This window comes from Oryzias latipes, chromosome 13 (genome assembly GCF_002234675.1).
Source record: "Oryzias latipes chromosome 13, ASM223467v1".
Classification (NCBI taxonomy): domain Eukaryota; kingdom Metazoa; phylum Chordata; class Actinopteri; order Beloniformes; family Adrianichthyidae; genus Oryzias; species Oryzias latipes.
The window spans coordinates 4,092,327-4,111,309 of NC_019871.2; the positions used below are offsets into that span (position 1 = coordinate 4,092,327).

The 18,983-nt window shown below is 45.4% G+C and overlaps 1 protein-coding gene across 3 annotated transcripts; it reads left to right on the forward strand.

The window, feature by feature from the left end:
* Nucleotides 1–47: 47 nt before the first annotated feature.
* On the forward strand, nucleotides 48–17,188 carry zc3h4 (zinc finger CCCH-type containing 4). Of its 3 annotated transcripts, none has more exons than XM_023961231.1 (14): nucleotides 48–380; nucleotides 6,100–6,394; nucleotides 6,462–6,569; nucleotides 6,640–6,844; nucleotides 6,939–7,090; nucleotides 9,966–10,056; nucleotides 10,133–10,269; nucleotides 10,362–10,472; nucleotides 11,513–11,624; nucleotides 12,828–12,937; nucleotides 13,013–13,455; nucleotides 13,529–13,809; nucleotides 13,879–14,109; nucleotides 14,726–17,188. In XM_023961231.1, the coding sequence occupies exons 1-14, from the start codon at nucleotides 301–303 to the stop codon at nucleotides 16,306–16,308; spliced, it is 3,939 nt and encodes a 1,312-aa protein (XP_023816999.1). In that variant the 5' UTR covers nucleotides 48–300; the 3' UTR covers nucleotides 16,309–17,188. The 3 variants fall into 3 exon arrangements, with proteins under 3 accessions (XP_023816999.1, XP_023817000.1, XP_023817001.1); XM_023961232.1 differs by having other exon boundaries at nucleotides 49–380; nucleotides 13,532–13,809; XM_023961233.1 differs by lacking the exon at nucleotides 48–380 and adding an exon at nucleotides 525–1,138.
* Nucleotides 17,189–18,983: the final 1,795 nt, after the last annotated feature.

Below are 18,983 nucleotides of genomic sequence, written 5' to 3' on the forward strand. Positions count from 1 at the left end.
TTATTTTCGTGACTCGCCAACGTCACGATCTTCGACTCGGAAAGTCCGCCCCTTATTTCTTTGGAGAAGACGATCGGCCATTTTAAGATAATCAGTCGTCAATTCACGTCGCTACAGTAGGACGGAGAACGTCAGGATTCAATTTCAGCATATTTCTCTTACAACTGTTGTGGAGAGTTGCCTACTATGAACTGAGTCTCTTCCTACAACAAAACAAGTAGATCCTAGTGAAGTGACGCATAAGCCAGTAGATTCTAGTGTCGAGTTGTAATTTTTTGCACCTCAATGTAGCTAGAGGAAATGGCTGTGGAAAGCATGACTGTCCATCCAAACTCCCCAACTACCTACCACGAACACAACAGTCTCCTGACTGACGAAAGGTCGAGTAATTCTACAATCATATTTAAATGAAATTATTTATTTGTCCTGAGCTTTTACACAAAAGCCCGGGGTTTCTCTCTTTTTTTTTTGTTTTGCATTTTTTCTCAAAGGGATTAAACTGGAAAACGAGCACAGAGGTAAAGACAACGGCCATGTTGGTGCGACAACTGGAAGGCCAAAAGAACAAGGAATAACGCTATTCCCCGTATTTTATTTACATTTTCACAATCATCGACCAAACGACCGAAGCGACCTTTTTTTTTAAAGGAAAAAAGACCCAAGTCGAAAGACCAAAAACACGAGTTTTCTTCACAATTCTGTCATGACAAAGAATCGGACTTTTGCCACACGAAAATGCTAACTTACGTTAGCTTAGCCTGCGTTGTATTTTATTTTTTTTGGTAACGTTTGTGTTTGAAAAAACAAAAATGAAAACGGCGTTTTTTAAGACAATATTAGCTTGACGGCTAAAGATAGCATGCTAACCTAGCTAACAGAACAAAGGCTAAGCTAACGGCTAAAGTCGTCGAAATGAATTTTGGGTCCACTTTACGCTTGTCGTATTACCCAGTTACTACCGCTTCAATTTTAAAAGTTTCTTTAAAAAAAGCATTTTTTATTATGACGATTTTCGATTTCATTGAAGCTAATAATATCCGTTTAAATTACTTCATCCGTTGACAAGCTAGGGCTAGCCGACGTAACTGCGCATTTAAAAAATCATGTCTAACATGGCGAGATGTAGCTCGTTAAAACCGTAAGTTATACATTTTTATGTTAATTGTGAACTATTTTAACTGATATTTTTTTTAATCTGCAATGTTTTATTTAGATTAACAGACCCCTTTTATTCACAGTTCAAACTGGGTCGCCCTAGATCCAGAAAAAGTCCCCAAAACGTCTGCAAAGCATCCCTAAAATGTTTTAAGTCAAACACCCCCCCAAAAGAAAGAAAAGAAAATCCCTTTTCCACAACTGGAAGAAAAATATACCCCAATTTCAAAAGCCCCTCCCCACTAATGCCCCTTAAAGGTCAGGGACATTATTTTTCTCTGAGGGTTTGAGTCCAAAATGGGAAGAAAGCGTGTCACAGTAAGTATTCCCCATTTTCATCACGGCCCTCTGCTTTCAGAGTTCCAGGCGTTGTGGACTTTGTGCATAGTGAAGGCCTGGCTGGACCCCAATGGTCACCTGTTGCTGTTGTTGTTGGGGGGTCTTCTCTGATTGTGTGGAGTCAGAGAGTTTGTGTTTTCCTAAATGTCTTTGTTTGCCTGCAGACTGTTGGCAGCAGGTGATGAGTGGTTAACATGAACCCCCCCCCCCCCCCCCCCCCCATTCACTTCAGTCTGCTGCCATGCAGCCAAATCCCCATTCTGTCATAGAGGCCCCCCCCCCCTGCAGTGACACTAGAGGTCTGTGTCCCAGAATGAAAGCACGGGACGCTCCTCAGGTTCTGCTGACGTGAGGAGGTCCTGACCCGCTTTCAGGACTGGTGGCAGAAAACTGCAAAGGAAAAGTTTCTGCATGTGAAGTGTGTGAAACGGGTCAGAGGTGCTTCTTCAGTGTGGCGTTCACATGGCGGCCGGTTTTACCTGAACCTGTCTTTAAATGCTTTGTATGGAATACGTGGACCTCGTGTCAGTCTGCATTAGGAGGTGGTCAAAAATAACCAGGGTTGATTACTGTCTCAAACAGGAGAGGAAAAAGTGTTTGTCTGCGATACTGCAAGTTAAAAAGTTGAGTTTGATCTGTAAGGTTCATCCTAGAAACACTTCAACTCGTACAGACGGAAAGTAAACAAAGAATCACTGTTGTTTTCCCAACTTCTTTCATTTTTTAGAGGATGGAGGACATAGTCTAAAAAGAATTGAGCTTAAAATTGCATTTCTGTGTATTTATTTACTCAAACCATCGTGAATCAGGAGCAGATGCAAAAATGCTGTTGGAAAAAGCTTGTAGGTGTGATGTAGCAGCAACTATGGCAAGCCGTAGGCTCCCTGCTCTGCTCCATTCTGATGCATCTACCTGCAGACAAATAGTTCCATGTGCGTCTTTGTTTTCTTCGTCTGAGCTGGAATCTGAATGTAAACTGTCCGGCTGGATGGCTACGGTATTGCTCACCGTTTCTGTTGCACCGCTAATGTTAGGTTCGGGGTGTGAAGGGCTGTAAGCTAGCAGGAGAGAGTGTCAAAATATGGATGATGGGAAGGTAGGGCGGGCCTACTCCCACACCAGCAGTCCTGCCCACAACTGAGAGGCGAGTTTCTAATGAACTCCTGCTGCTCTGTAGAAACTAGAAAACCACAGTTTGTTGTTGTTTTTTGGGGGCTTAAAAAGGACCACTGGGAACACTTTGGAAATATATCAAGTTGATCAGATTGAGACTTTAAAGAGTTAATTTTTGAGTATTTAGTCAATAGTAAAAGTTCAGCTCAATGCTTTGTAATTAGATTCCGGTTGGTCAAACATTTCTCGTAGGGCTTTATCCGGTTTAGCTGCTATTTTGGTCCATTCCTCCATGCAGATCTCCTCTAGAGCTATGAAGTTGTGTCTGTTGCTGGGCAACACAGACTTTTAACTCCTTGAGGCCTGAACTTGCTTGTTTTTGCTTTCAAGCTAAATTAAAGTAAGTTTGGAGCAGAAGTGCTTTGATTCACATTTGGATCAGTAAGTATCAAGGGGTTAACAGATTCTCTATTGGCCTGAGGTCCACAAACCCTTCCAAAACCTTAAAATTATTTTTATGTAGCCTCTCCTTTGTTACCATGGTGATATGTTTGGGATCATTGTCCTTCTGGAAGATCTAGCCATGTTTCATCTTCAATCTTCTCACCGATGGAAGGAGGATTTTTTTGGGGCCTATTCATCCTTTCCTTGATACAGATCAGTCGTCCTGTAAAGCAGCCCCAAACCATGATGTTTTCCACCCCATGCTTCACAGTGAGTATGGGGTTTTGAGATGCTACTCAGCATTCTTCCCCAAAAGGCTGCAAAGGGTTTTGATACCAAAGAATTCCATGTTGGTTTCCTCTGACCCAGTGACCCTGTCCCCATCCTCTGGATCACCCAGAAGGTCTCTGGAGAACTGTAGATGGGCTTGGACATATGCCGGTTTCAGCAGGTGGTCCTTTGGAGCTCTGCAAGATGACAGAGTGTGTCACTATAGTAATCTTTGTTACTGTGGTCCCAGCACTTCAGGTCATAGACCAGTCCCCTGTAAGGGGTTCTGAGCTGTATTCTCATTGTTCTCTCGAACAGGGGAGATCTTTCATGGAGCTCCAGGTGGAGGGAGATTACCAGTGATTGTGTATTTCTTCCATTTTCTAATATTTGCTTCAACAGTTGATCTCTTCTCACTGAGCTGCTTGTTTATAGTAGATTGGTTTATCCTAGTCTAGATCAGGTCCATAATCTGGTCCCGGGTGTCCTTTGACAGCTCTTTGGTGTCGGTCATGGTGGAAAGGGTTGCAGTGGGTGTGGACAGGTGCCTTTCATTCGGATAACCAGATCGGACAGGTGACATTAATACAGGTAACCAGTTGAGGATAGAAGTGCTTTTTAAAGAAGAAGTAACAGCTTCTTGCTTGTTTTTAGGAGATAAAACCTCATTTTCTCCTTCATTATACAAAGAAATTCTCTAAAAATCCCAAACTGTGATTTCCTGGATTCTTTGTTTACATTCTGTCCCTCACAGTTGAGGTTTATCTATGAAGAACATTGCAGACCTCTGTCATATTTTTAAGGTGGATTTGTTGTGAGTTCATGTAGATTTGAAAGGTTTAGTGCATTGAGTCGTTGGTTTAAACTGGTGTGGTTTCTCTTGTGTGTTTTGGTTCATTATTATATACAAAGATCTTTGGGGGATTTTCTGTTGACAGTTTGAAGATACTAAAAGCTGTAGACTCTTAAACTGCAGGAAAATTGTTCTACTTTTCAATGTGAACTCTTAAAATATACGTTTTAATAGTCGTGGATCCAGCTGAATCTTTCCCATTTAGAAGAAAATATTTGTCGTGATAATAACTGTAAAAAAGGCTATTTCAATTTTTTATTAGCTTTTTATGCATGAGTATTTATCCTATATGTATCTATAAACTCAAATCGTTTTGTAAATTATGTTTTTTATATTTACAGCATAAATTCAGTGTCTTAACACAACTTAAACAGTTAATTGTAACCAAGCTTTTATAATTTTCTGATCTTTTTCATTGGAAAAACATTTTATTTATTTATTTATTTCGAACAGAATCCTCAGAGTTCAACGAATCTGTCATCTAAAGATTAATATTGTCTTTGGTTATAGTGTAAAGGTGAATTTCACACAAGTTTTCAAACTGATATCAAAATTTTTATTTGACAAAGACGTAAAAAAATAGCAGGATTTAAGGAGAGCTGAAGCCACACGGTGGTCGCAGCAAAGACTCCTCCCCTTTAGTCTGTACGATCCGACCTTACAGACGTTCAGCTCACGGTTTGACCATGATGGGCGTATCCCACCGATGTAGGGAAATTGTAGAGTTTTCAAGTAAAAGTCCCATTAGCTGTCACACACCAATAGGGGGGTGTGACATTTGTTCTCCGCATGTGACCCATTCCCTGGGGGGGCGGTGAGCCCCAGACACAACCGAGGTCGGGAACCATTTGGTGGTTTAACACCCCCAATCCAACCCTTTAATGCTGAGTATCGAGCAGGGAGTCGCAGTTTTAGAGTCTTGGGTATGACTGGATTTGAACTCACGACATCGGAACAGAATTAAAATGTTGATCCAAACCGATTTAGCCCAATCTACAGTAATCTTCCAGTTTTATCCCAAAACGGCGGCTGATAAATACCTGGAGCCAGGTTCAACTATTGACTGTATACAGGAACTGGACTGAGTAACTCCTCCCTGGCATTTCCAAACAGGAAGTACCTGTTAGAACTAAGACGCCAAAATCCCATCGACTTCAGTAGAGAAACAGCTGTTACTCCGTCATTCTATTTGTAACCATTCTTGATCTGATATTTTGCTGCTAAACATTTTCTTGATAAGAATAACTGTAGTTCAAGTTATTCACATTAAAAACTGACCAAGTAGGTGGAGCCCGCTGGCCAATGTTAAAAGCATTTGATTGACAGATTTAGTGTGGCTCGCTTTCAAGTGGTAGGGGTGTGGCCCTCCAACAACACCACTCTGGATTGGTGAGAGGGGTTGGCATAGAAACGACGACTCAGACAGACCCGGACCAATCACTGCTTACTGACATCTGGCTCCACCACGTCAGCGTCCCTATCCGGAAAAATGGCGCCTGAATTGACGGCGTTTGGTTGGAACCAGCAGCCATTCTTCTATAGGTGGCGTCAGAAACAGTCAGTGGGTTCAAACTGGAACCAGCTTAACGGGTTACAGGATCTCTGCTTCCCAGTCTTTAGCTTCATCCCAGCTGGTTTTTACTAGTTTCTGTCCAGCAGCGGTTTGGCTTGTTTTTCCTGTCAGTTTTCCGGCACAGACAGGTCCTGAATGATGAAAATTCCGTTTATTTGCCTAAAAAAGCCAAATTCCTTTAAAAGAACATTTGTTGTTCATCCCATCAGAACATTTTTGGATTCAAATTTCGCCTTTTTTTGTGAATTTGACCAAACTCCTCCACATTTTCTGATGAACAGAATCAGTTTTTCTGCTTTGATTTCAGGTAGAACACAAAGGTCCTTTTCTAATTTGCCGGTTTCACCAACAGACCAGAAGATGGTGAGCTGGAGGAGGGCGAGCTCGAGGACGACGGAGGAGAAGCAGAGGAGGAAATAGGCGGAGGTGCGTCCGCGACAGCCGGAGATGGAGGCGAAGATGGAGGAGGAGCCGCGGAGGCAGGTGGCGAGGGGACGACGGAGCGGCTGCGGCACAGCCGGGAAAGACACCCCAGCAGCAACTCTGATGATGAGAGATCGCACCGCCGCAAGAGGAAGCGGAAGAAGGAGAGAGAGCGGGAACGGGAGAAGAGGAGGGCCAAGAAGAAACGCAAATCCAAACACAAAGTAGGAACTCCTCCATCCGGATTCCCTGAAGGTCTCTAAGAGTTTTAATGTTTGGCTCTTTCCTCAGCGCCACGCATCGTCCGACGATGACCACTCGGACCTTAGCGACGATTCGGACTACAGTCCCAGCGAGAAGAGGAAGTATCGCGAGTACAGCCCCCCGTACCCGCCCCCCGTGAGTCCACGCCTGTTCTCCACATTTTCAGCCTTTAAGTTCTGTGAATGCTAAGAACTTTGACCTTCAGTCTCACGGAGGATACGGCAGCGCCAAGAAAGGCGTGTACGTGAAGATGGACAAGCAGAGCTACGGCGGCTACGATGACTATGACGACGACAACTATGAGGGAGAAGAAGACGAAGACATGGGGGAGGAAGACTACGATGACTTCACCAAGGAGCTGAACCAGTACCGCAAGGCCAAGGAAGGTGGCGGCGGACGTGGCGGTCGAGGTTTGTCTGCAGTTTCTACTGGAGTTTGATGCAATGAAACGACACACAGCGCCATCGACGAGCCTCTGAACCTGGTTGTGTCTGTGCCCTGCAGGAGGCAGGGGCAGAATGAGGAGCCTGAGGGGACGCGGAGCGCTGAGGGGAGGGAGGAGGGGCCGGGGAGGAGGCCGAGGTCGAGGAGGCCGGATGGGAGGAGGGAAGATGGGCGGAGACGACGATGCAGACGGTTACCGAGACGACATGGAGGTGAGATTTATCAACTCTACAGTTTGGTTTGAAACTTTCATTTATTCTCAGAGTTAAAAGACCAAAAAAGATAAAATGGAGTTTTTTTTTTCTTTCTGACCTTTGACCTGAGAATTGGACCTATTGACTGACTAAGTGAGTGAGAGAGGGAGACGTCACCCTCAGTAAATTCTTCACTTCTCCCTCCAACCCAATGAAGTCTATTCAGTCGCCATTTTTTCGCGACACGGACATCACCATGGTCTAAGTCGAAGTTTCCATGGCAACCGCTCTCACCAATCAGGAGTGAGCTTGTTGGACAGCCACACTCCTACAACTTGAAGGAAGGCTACCCGAAATCAGTCAGTCAAGCATTTTGAACGTTGGACATGGGAGCCAGCAGGCTCCACCTCCTTTTATTGAGTTATCTGAGTTAAAGCGGTTTATTTCTCTATAGAAGGCTATGGGATTTCAGCATTTTGGGACCACCAGGTACTTCCTGTTTGGAACGCCAGGGGGAGGGGCCACTCAGTCCAGTTCTCACATATACAGTCAATGGCTGTGTCCGGATTCCCACTCTAACCCCGAACTACTAAAAAACTATATAGTGCTACTATGTAGTGCCCTGAATTTTAAAAGCACTTCAGACAGCACGCTCACTACTTTTTTATTAAACAACGGTTATGACGTCAGAGTTAAAATCGAATTAATATGAACATTTTGTGACAATTATGAGTCCACTGTCTTCTGACAATAAATATGTTGATGATTTATTAAAAAATAAATTTTTTGGGCAAAAAAATGTTTAGACGCAATGCATTGTGGTCTATATTCGCTGATCTAGTGAGCATCGATGCACACTGGTTTTTTGCAGAGACTTCTGGGAAATTTCTAGGGCACTGGATTAGGCCTGCACGATATTAGAAAAATCTGCGATATGCGATATCAGTGTTTGAAACTGCGATGACGGTATGACTTGCGATAAATGGAAAAATAGAAAAGCAAAAATACCAGTACATTCTGGTTTCAGTGTGAGTTTTATTCAAATAATTCAACACAACTTAAATTAACGTGCAAGTTTTATTCAAAAAGAAGAAAATATATTTACCATAGAACTTGCCAAAACTATGATGAATGATTACAAAAAATTTATATAGATGCCCAGGAATAAAATAGGTTGGTGTCTCCTACATTTCCATTTTACTGCAAGTGTTATTAAATAAGTCAACATAACTTAAAATCCAAGTCTTTTTCAAAAAGGAGAAAAAGTTAAGACCTATAGCTGTGGCCAAAACATAAATGAACAATGAAGAAAAAAGATAGAGGCCCACAACTTAAACGTGACCTAGTATGAACTAGGGCTGCACGATATGAGGAAAACTTGCGATATTAGTGATCAATATTGCGATAACGATATAATTTGCAGTAAATAAACAAATAGAAAAATAAACAAAAACATCATTCCCATTTCGTTGCAACAGTTTAAAAATTATACTCCAAATGACCCTCGTCGACACGGGGGACAAACATCTAACATAAAAGGACTCCATCTGATTGGTCAACAATGGGAAGGCGTCCATCTGATTGGTCAAAGCATAAAGGGATTTATTTGATTCGTTAAATGCTTCAAGCTGCTAGAAGATTGTTTTAACACATTTTGGGTTTGCGATTTATTGCGATATTCGCCGTCTTTTGCGATATGCATATTGCAGAGCTGGATATTGCGATAACGATAAATTTGCGGTATATTGTGCAGGCCTACACTGGATTTTGGAATTGTAGACCCGGACAGCACTACGAAATGAAGAACGCTCTATAGAGTGCACTATGTAGGGGTTAGGATGGGAATTTGGACACAACCAATAATTCAAGATCATGAACTGGTGTTTGTTGGATTCAGATGATTCCAGAAGAATGAATGTTGTTTATTTCCGTAACTTTAAATACATTTTATTCATTTAATTGAACAAGAAAGAAATGGCAAAATAAAAAGAAGAGACGTTTTAGTAAAATAACAAAAGAAAGATTGACATTAGTTTCCCTCTGTTGTCGGTTTTTGTCTGCAGATTTACCTCCATGGACATCCATATGATGAATTATATCCATTCCGATAACATTATTAGGGATTTCCAAAACATTCACTTTCATAATTTACACCAGAGGTGTCAGAATCCAGGCCTCGAGGGCCGATGTCCACCATGTTTTCCAGCCAACTAAACATACCTGGTTCAGGTAATCAGCAGCAGATAAGGCAGGAAAACCAGCAGGAGGCCGGCCCTCCAGTGATTTAGATGGTTTCAGTTCTGGGACAAGAATAAACAATTCAAAGAAAATGGGGAAAAAAATCCAGTTGAAGTTCTAAAATGTAGTTTATTTGTCAGAAGAGTTGAATTTTATATTAAATGTAAACTTAGGGGAACTTTTTTTTTTTTTAAAGTTCAAATAATTTTTCCCAATAAGGAGGTTGGTGGTTTTGTGTGCGTGTGTGTGTGTGTGTGTGTGTGTGCACGTATGGGGTGGGGTTCAATTTTTATATTCTTGTGCTTTCTTTTTTCTATACTACTTATATTGGTGTACAGCATTTTTATGCCTTTGGTATGAAAAGTGCTGTATAAATAAAGATCGATTTGATTTGAGAATTACCTAAATTAATCCTTTTTTTCCCCTCCATTGTTTTTAGGATTTGTTTTTCTGCATTTTTATAGAAGTAAAATGGTAAATAGACCATTTTTACTTCTTTATCTGAGGCCTTTTTGGTTAAAAAGCAGCACGTAGATGTTTGATGTTTGGCTCTGACTCGTCCTGAAATGCTTATCTGAAAAAACAAAACAGGTATTTGTTTTGTTTGGGATCAAGTAAAAAGTTTGTAACGCTGCGACTTTTTCTGCTCCTGCAGTACGGAGACGACGACTACGACAACATGGGAGACGAAGACTACGACGACTACACCAAAGAGCTCAGCCATTACAAGAAGTCCAGAGGCAGAGGTTGGTGTGTCGTGTTTGGCTCCTCCTACTGGTCTCTGCATTCTGTCTCCACGCTGACCTGTGGTCTCTCCCCCAGGCGGGAAGGGCCCCCGCGGACGTGGCAGAGGTAAAGGAGGGCGGGGAATGATGAGAGGAGGAAAAGGTCGCAACAGAGGCAGAGGGAGGGGCGACATGGGCAACGACGACGACAACAACGGAGACATGGACAACGGGGTAACTCCTCAGGAGGATCTGACCATTCGCCTGCAGGCACAGCTGGTTAATCACCCCCCGCCCCCTTTTGTTTTCTGTTTTTGCGGCTTCAGAACGACGGAGGTGAAGGACCAGGAGGTGGGAGGAGGAGTCAGAACGAAAAACACCAGGACAAGAAAGGAAAAGCCATCTGCAAGTACTACATCGAGGGCAGATGCACCTGGGTGAGTGAGAGGACTCGCACCTGATCTGTGTGCGTTTATGTAGCTCCAGCTACAACGAGAACATTCTTTTTTTTCACTTTTCAAAGAAAATAGTTTGACTAAATAAATAGTTTTTTATATATCATCTTTATTGAAATTGTCCTTACAGACTGTGTGTACTGCAAACCTGTACACGCAACACAAATTACAGAAGAGAGAAAAAAAAAAATCAAAACGAACCAAAATATGAGGCACAACTTAAATCGAAAGCTTGGATTAAAACATGATGAAAAAATGATGACCGTTATTTTGAAGAGATACGACCATTTTTTCATGGAATAAATGAACATTGTAGCAATTCCTCCTAAAATGAAATGTTGAAGCTGCTTGCAGACACGTCACGGTCCTTAAAACGGTCTTTAAAGCGGGTTTTTGTTTGCTCTTCAGGCAAATGCATGTTGAAGTGACAGAAGGAAGCAAATTCCACTCATTTCAGGATGAAACATCAAACCTAAGAAGGAGAAATCAGATTTCAGCTCACATAATCGGACTTCTCAAAGCCACAAAAATGTCTTTAATGGAAAAAATTAAACCAGTCTTTCATCCAAAATTTAAAAAAACTCTGAATTTATCAGGTTATTTGTTGTTGTTTTTGCATTTAGATGGAAAAGCTTTGATAACAACATTTAAATACACATTTTAAGAAAATAAGAGCAAAAGAAATGTGAGAGAATTTGGATTTAGTGGCGTCATGCTGCAGCCAACATTTCCTCCAACTCTTCCTCAGCCAACATTTTCATAAAACCATGGAAACACTCAATAAATACAATCAAGACAAATCTCCCAGAGTCTCCATAAAAGTTTATCATTCATGTCAAAGTAAAAGCATTTAGTTTATTATTATGATCCATCTGCTGGACAGCAAACTGTTTTTTTGTCGTCTTTTTTGGGGGGGTTCCATACACATTAATGGAGCGGGGGACTTAAGGACACTGGGTGGATCTTTATTTTCTCCCAAAAATAGTTGAAAGGTTTGAGTTTTTCCCCTTTCCCACCACCAGGGGGACCACTGCAACTTCAGCCACGACGTGGAGCTGCCGAAGAAGAAGGAGCTCTGCAAGTTCTACATCACGGGGTTCTGCGCCCGGGCCGACCACTGTCCCTACATGCATGATATCCTTTCGCTGAGCCGCAGGCGCCGTTTTACTGTCGGACGCCAGTAATTGTTTCGGCGAGATATTGCGATAAATTTATGTGGCGATACTTGTATCGATTCAAAATGGTGTCAAGACGATGTTTATTTAATTATTTCTGAGCGTCCTTCAGCGTCTGACTTTTGTTTTAAACTCAAACCTCTGACCTCTAGATGGCAGCAGAGCATGCAGAGCCACTTTGAGCAGCTCTACACGCACAAAACAACAGAAAGACCGCAGCCATAGGCAGCTTGTTTTGTTGTTATGAGACATGAACTACTTAGTTTTTCCTTGGGATGGATATCAAACAGAAACTCTGTGCCGTGTTGCTGCCAGTAACACATAAAAACGCGGATTGCTGTACTTTTTAGCGGGTCAGATAAAAACGAGAGAAGCAGTGCAGCGGTTAATCCACGGAGCCTTAGCCAAAATGCTGTCGGCAAAGCGGGTCAAAGTTCAGCAGAACCTCACAGGAACAGATTCTAGTTTAGCGACCTGATGGATCAGAGTGATGAGTCCAACGCTCTGAAAAAAGGCCAACGTCCTGGCGATGAGCGTTACCTGTTTACTTCCACGTGTGAGAAAGTGTGGCTGCAGCTTTTACAGTGCAGACTTTAAATAAAGCATCTTCACCACATCAAAGCATCGTTATGCTGCCTCATCATCACACTTTATTGTTTCTGGAAAGAAGTAGTGTTTTTCCTTTATTTTTGAAGCACCGTTCAGACTTCTGATCCGTTTAAAAGCCCTGGAGAAGCTACATTAATGTTGAAAATAAACATCACTTTATTTCCTCAATCATACTTTTAGAACCTTATTGGTTAAGACACATTCATTCCATAGTTTTTCCTATACAGAAAATATTTAGTTGTGGAAATCAGACAATGTTGACTGTTCCCCTTCTACATTTTAAGTTAACTAAATAAAAGCACTATGAGTTTGCTCGGGTAAAAGCAACTTATATATGAGACACAGTGGCAGTGCTTAACATTATGATCATTAAATAAATTGAATTTGACAATTTTAATACAATGGAAGACAAATTGAAAACCAGGTAGTTATTTCTAGATCCTACTTTTAAAAAGGGAACGAAAAAGTGTTCCGGTACATATCGGTACATATCAGGATACGTATCGTACCACCTCTACCTGAAACGTCGGCGTTCCTTAACGCTCTTTTCCACGCGAGTTCCCCTGTAAGCTGTTCCACACCACCGGGAACTGCGTGAACGGAGACGAGTGCATGTTCTCCCACGAGGCGCTCAACGACGACACCCAGGAGCTGCTTGACAAGGTGAGCCCCTCCGACGCAGGGCGGGATGGGGTGGGGTGGGGGCAGCGGCGGCGTTTTCTAACTGTGTTCCTGCAGATGCTGGCGGAGGACGCAGAGGCCGGAGCCGAGGATGAGAAGGAGGTGGAGGAGCTGAAGAAGCAGGGCATCAACCCCCTCCCTAAGCCCCCCCCTGGAGTCGGCCTCCTCCCGACGCCCCCCCGACCCATTCCCATGGACACCGGCCCTGGGTTGGGCGACTTTGGGTGTCATCCTGGACCTAATCAGGTTTCCATGGTGACCAAAGGTCCTCCCGTCTCTGTGGCCCCCCCCATTCCAAACCAGAGCACCGGGCCGCCTATCCTATGCCCTGATGGGGGTCCATTCCAGGGGGGGCCGCCCCCAAACCCTGCTGGGCCTCCGCCCCACATGGGACCCCCTCCTCCAGGTGGGGGGGAGAGCTGTGGGGGGAAGAAGATTCCCTCGCTGTTCGACATCAAAGTCCAGCCGACGGGTCAGCTGGCCCAGAAACTCGCCGTCAGGTACCAGACCCGGAAGAACCCAAATGTTTGAACCGGGGTGTAAGAGGCAAATTGTAACCCCGTTTTGTTTCAGAAGCCAGTCCCCCAGTGGCTCTCAGGCCCAAACCGCACCTCCTGGACCCCAGGCACCCCCTGGTGCTGCCCCCAACCGCTACCCTGCTCCTCCAGGGATGATGTCTCCTGACATGCAGAGCCAAGGCCCCCCCAGCATGGGGCCAGGTGGAGCCCCCGTGATGGGGGGCCCCCCGCACGGCGGCGCGGCCCCCCCAGGCCCTCATCAGGGAGGGGGGAACTTCTACAACAACTTCTACAACCAGCAGGAGGGCATGAACATGGAGGGAGCGGCTCCAGAAGGTGAGCAGAGTCGCAGCAGAAAGGATGAAAGGAGGAGCAGCGAGTTCACACTTCTCCCCTCCCCCACAGGAGAAAACTTCCAGAGTTTCCCCGACGACGCCGGAACGTTCAGCAGTGCGCCGGGCGGCCCGGACACCTCCGCCAACGGAGCCTCAGCCGGCCAGGGAGGCATCTCCGTGCCGGACTTCCTGCCCCCCACGCAGCGCGTCCTGTTCATGAGGATCCAGCAGAAGCAGCAGGAGGAGGAGCGGGCCCGCAGGATGGCGGAGGGCGGGGCAGAGAGGAGCAAAGACCTGGAAGGTACTAAAAAACAAAAAACAGCTCATCGGGACGATCCATTAAACTAAAAACTCACGGAGATGGAAAAGCAGCTGGAGATGTGAAGAAAAATCATGATAATAATAATAAGTAATGATGAAGCAACAACTCAATTCCCACTGGCTGACTGGTTGCTCCTTGCCTCTCATTTCTCCTTTTGCCCCTGCAGCCCCGGTCAGAGCTGCAATAAGTTAATTACAAAAAAACAATGATTTTTTACAGTTCATTACAAAGAAAAACACTTTTTTTTATAGAATGGCGGCTTAACTTTGGTTTTCATCTCCATAGCAACCATTTTATGTTTTGGTCACCTGGAGGTGACAAACTGGAGGTGAATTTTGGAATGTTCTTGGCAGCTGAGGGTTCAGCTGACCTGGAAACCCGCCGCCATTCACGATTCATTTATTACCTTTTCACAATATTGCGGTAAAAATGTGTGAGAAACGGGGAAACCCTACTTTTGGGAGCTCGTCACGCTAACGGCGTGAGGGTTAGACTCATTTTTTACATTTATAGTTTAGAAATTTGGACCCAAAACACAAATTATTTTGTGTTTCCTGTAAGTTCTGAGTTCACGGATTTAATTTTTTGTCTGCAGGCGATTCCGGTAACTGGTACTCCAGCGAGGACGAGGACGGCGGCGGCAGTGTCACCTCCATCCTGAAGACTCTGCGTCAGCAGACCCAGGCTCCTCAGAAACCCGAAGGAGCTCCGAGCGACCCGCGTTTCCAGAAGGCTCCGCCTCCCAACCCCCCATCTCGCCCCGCCGACCCCCGCTTAGCTCGAGACCCGCGGCTGGCGCGCGCCGTGGACGCGGCGCCGCTATCTGTCCCCTCCCTGTCCTCCTCCGGCCCGCCCGCGGACCCCAGGCTGGCCCGGCTGGCCGCCGTCGCGTCCCGCTCGCCCCCCACCACCAAGCCCGAGCCCCCCCTGGTGTACAAGCCCCCGCCCCTCACGGTGCCGGCGGCAGAGGAGGAGGAGACGGAGCGGGTCCTGCGGGACAAGCCGGTGCCGATTCCTCTGGACCCGCTGATGGGGATGGCGCTGCGGGACCCCCGCTCACAGCTGCAGCAGTTCAGCCACATCAAGAAGGACCTGCTGCTCCACCTGCCGGCCTTCGCCAACGCCGTCACCTGGTCCCCCGAAGACCTGCTGCCCCTCCCCCCACCCAAGCAGGACCTGCTCCCGCTGCCGCCGGGCATCCCCCCAGTATCCTCGCTGGACTCCCGGCTGCCTCGCAGCCAGCCGCCGATCCACACGCCGCCTCTGCAGCCCCCACCCCCGTCAGACCCCCCCTCGAACTCCTCCCTCCCAAACTTTGAGCTTCTCTCTCGTATCCTGAAGACCGTCAACTCCGGCACCTCCCAGGCACCCTCCCCTCCCGCCCCCATGTCACTGCTCGCTCAGAGCCCCCCCCGAGCTCCTGCCCCCACAGAAAAGCCAGTGGACCCCCGCGTTGCCCGGAAAGCCCCTTCTGACCCCCGCCTTCAGCCACAGAAGTCGACGCTTAAGCAGCCGTCGGAACCGACACCCCCGCCCCTCCCCTTAGCGCCTGCGGGAACAGCAGCGGGCTCCTCCCCGCCCGCCATCGCCCCCTACGACCCCCGGTTGCTGTCCTCAGGGGGCGCGGGGCGCAGTGTGGGTCCTGGGACACCAGGGGGGGCCAGTGTGCTGAGCAGCATCAGCCTGTATGACCCAAGGACTAACAAGCCGGGCAGTCCCAGCAGCTCCAACAACTCCCCCAACTCGTCCGGCGCAGAGTCCAAAGCCGCCGACCCCCCTGCAGGAAAATCCAAACCCAAGGAGCCCCTGTTTGTCCGGAAATCCGCTCTGGATCAGCCGGAACCGGAGAAGAGCGGCGAGCAAGGAACCGACCGCTACAACAGCTACAACCGCCCGCGGCCCAAGCCCGCCCTGTCACCAAACTCCGCGCTGCAGGGGGGCCCTGCAGCGGCTGGGGGGGCAGCGCAGAGCACGGCGGGAGGCGCGGCGGAGCAGGGCCCAGCAGCCGTGCACAACCTGCCCGTGTCCGCCCTGTTCGCCGGCGTCAAACAGGCCACCAAGCCCGGTGGCACCAGCAGCCCGGCGCAGACCGAGCAGGCGACCGCCGAGCAGGACGCCGCCTCCCTGAAGGAGGTGTTCAAAGGCTTCGACCCAACCGCCTCCCCCTTCTGCCAGTGACCCCCTCCCCCTCCCCCAATGTACAGATCCTGAGATCTCTATTTTAAACGGATTTATTCAAACTGCAGAACTTCAGATCATCCCTGACTTTTAGCTCCTCCCCCTCTGCTTCTGTCATCTCAGTGTTCAGGAAGTTTGTTTAAAAATCTAACTTTTGTTTTTTCCATGTTCAAATTTCAAAACACAAATGTTTTTTCTTTCTTTCCTTTTTTTAGTATTTATTTTTCTATTCCTCCTTTGCACTGTTTTTTTCATTTTTAGAGCAGACCCCCCCCCCCCCCTCCCCCCTCCCATGAGCTGCTTCTGCGAGTTTCTGCGACATCGAAGAGTTTTATTGTTAGATCAGAGAGCTGCGGGTCGAAGCTCCCACTCCCTTTTTCATCCTGATCACAACTCTGCTGTTCCGCCAACATTTTCAATCAATCTGGCCGGGCGTCGCCATGGCGACTCCTCTGACCTCACGTTAACGTTTTTCTGGAGGATCTGCGACGTTTTCAGCTGGAGAGGAGAAGGTTTCCCGGCGGCAGAAGGGCAGCTCTCGGTTTCTGTACAAATGTTCTTTATTCTTAATTTATTATTTTTATACTTTATTTTTTCTGAACTTGTGGATGCAGGAATCCTCCGCCTGAGCGAAGAGAAACGAAAAAACAAATCGGAACAGTTATTGTTGATTTTTTTGTACATTAGTTTTCCTCACTTTGTAAATGATCTCCGGGGAGTTTTCTAACTGTTCACTGTCGGTGAGGCTGCAAGTATTTAAATAAAAGTTGATTCATGATCAACACGTTTAAGAAAAGGAAAGCGTTTTTCACAATTTACATTTGTTCTCTCTGTTGTGTGATTTAATTATTCAATAAATAGATCTACATTTTACAGAAAATGAGTTGTTTCTTTATTTTCATTTCCATAAAACAACAGAAACAAAAGATCCAATCACAAGTTCTGGGAGATGAAAAGGATCAGAAAGAAGAGAATCAATTTTGATGCTCCTTTTACTTTCTTGGAAGAAAGAAAAAATAGAATTTCATAGCCGTTTTTTGAAGGTGATCAGGTTTCTTTAATTGTTTTAGTTTGATCCATATCTTGACTCCTTTGTTTTTTTTATTTTAGAATTTTGCCAAAGATAAATACCTGGCATCCTTTTGAAAGTCTTCTTCTTTTCATTTGCTCCCTTTAGGGGGCGCCAGAGCAAAGCTTCTGTCTCCGTCTCCTCCTCTTCACTCCCACCAACCACCCGAAGGTCAAGAACACAGCGAAACTTCTGGAGTTTCCACAAAGCCTCTGGAATGCACTGCATCTCCAAACATCTGGGTTAAGGCAAGCACGGTGGTGGTAGTATTATGTCTGAACCTCAAACCAGCTGGAGTTCTCCCAAACACTTAGTGTGGTTCCAGAGTGTTTAGGTTTAAGGGGTAAAAACCTTGTGACATAGAATCAGGCTTTCCTGCTAAAGCGTCAATTTAAAATAGTTTTGATTAGCTGAATTGGTAAAAAAAAATACTGTTTGTTTAAACAGCTTCTCCTTAAAGTGTTAAATAATTTAAAAGGTATTTAATTATTTTTATCAGTGTACAATTAAAGGAGATTGCAGGGGGCAAATACTTTCTCACATATAGCCAGAGGCATGTTTGAAGTGTTAAATATTTTAAAATGTATTTAATGATCTGTATAAGTAAAATATATATTTAAAAAGAAGGAAGACGAAAGGGGGCAAATACTTTTTCCCACATGAAACCAGGCATGTTTAAAAGGCTTTTCCCTTTAAAGCATTAAGTAATTTAAAAAGATCTTAATCAAAAAAGATTTTAAAAAAGAAAAATTAGAGGAGCAAATACTTTTCCCCAGATAAATAGGGATGTTTGAACGATTTTTCCTTAAAGCGTTAAATATTCAAACGTTTTTGGGTATTTGAACCTTTTTATTAAGGTAACAATTACTTTTTTTGCATAAATTCAGGGATATTTGAGCATTAGATAATTTAATGATTTTGATTATTTTAAGCATTAAAATTAAGAAAAACTTTTGCATTTAATCAAGTGTTTTTGGACGGCGGTCTCTTAAAGCATAAAAAATGTTGGTTTTTATATTATTTTAACCATTAAAATGGGGCACAATAATGTTTTTTTATACAATCATGGATGTTTGAATGGCTTTTCTTTGAAGAGTTAAATATTGGAAAAAAAGTAATTAATATTTGGAATTAGTAGCCAAAAAAGAAGAAGAAATGAGGGGGGGCAAACACTTTTCCCTCCTTATTTCGAACTCTTATTTCAGGAGCTTAACAGTTATAAGCCTCAGGTGTCTTCTTCGTACATTCAGACTCATGGGGGGTGGTGGTGGTGGTGGGGGGGGGGGGTGGGGGTTAAGTGGGGCTCGGCCTGGGATTTGGATCAGCGCCTCGCCAGCACACGGCCCACTTCCTGGTTCGCCATGATCCTCTGCCGCCTCACTTCCTGCTCCCCTCCCATCCTGCAGCTCCGGCTCCAGGAAGACAAGCTCCTCAAAGGCTTCCTATCACGCGCCCGTATGCGTGCACCCATCGGGGGGGGGCCTGCAGGGCACAACCCTTCAGCTTTGCCCCCGGCCACCCTCCTTGGGGGCAAATGTCGTCATTTAGAGAAAGAAACCCAACTCTGTTAACTCCTGAATTAGAAAGCGGGAGTTCCTTCAGATGA

Coding starts and splice junctions, on each gene's coding strand:
- zc3h4 (XM_023961231.1), top strand. CDS start 301: ATGGCTGTGGAAAGCATGACTGTCCATCCAAACTCCCCAACTACCTAC. Junction 6,395..6,461: donor AACGCAAATCCAAACACAAA/GTAGGAACTCCT, acceptor CTCTTTCCTCAG/CGCCACGCATCGTCCGACGA. Junction 14,110..14,725: donor GAGGAGCAAAGACCTGGAAG/GTACTAAAAAAC, acceptor TTTTGTCTGCAG/GCGATTCCGGTAACTGGTAC.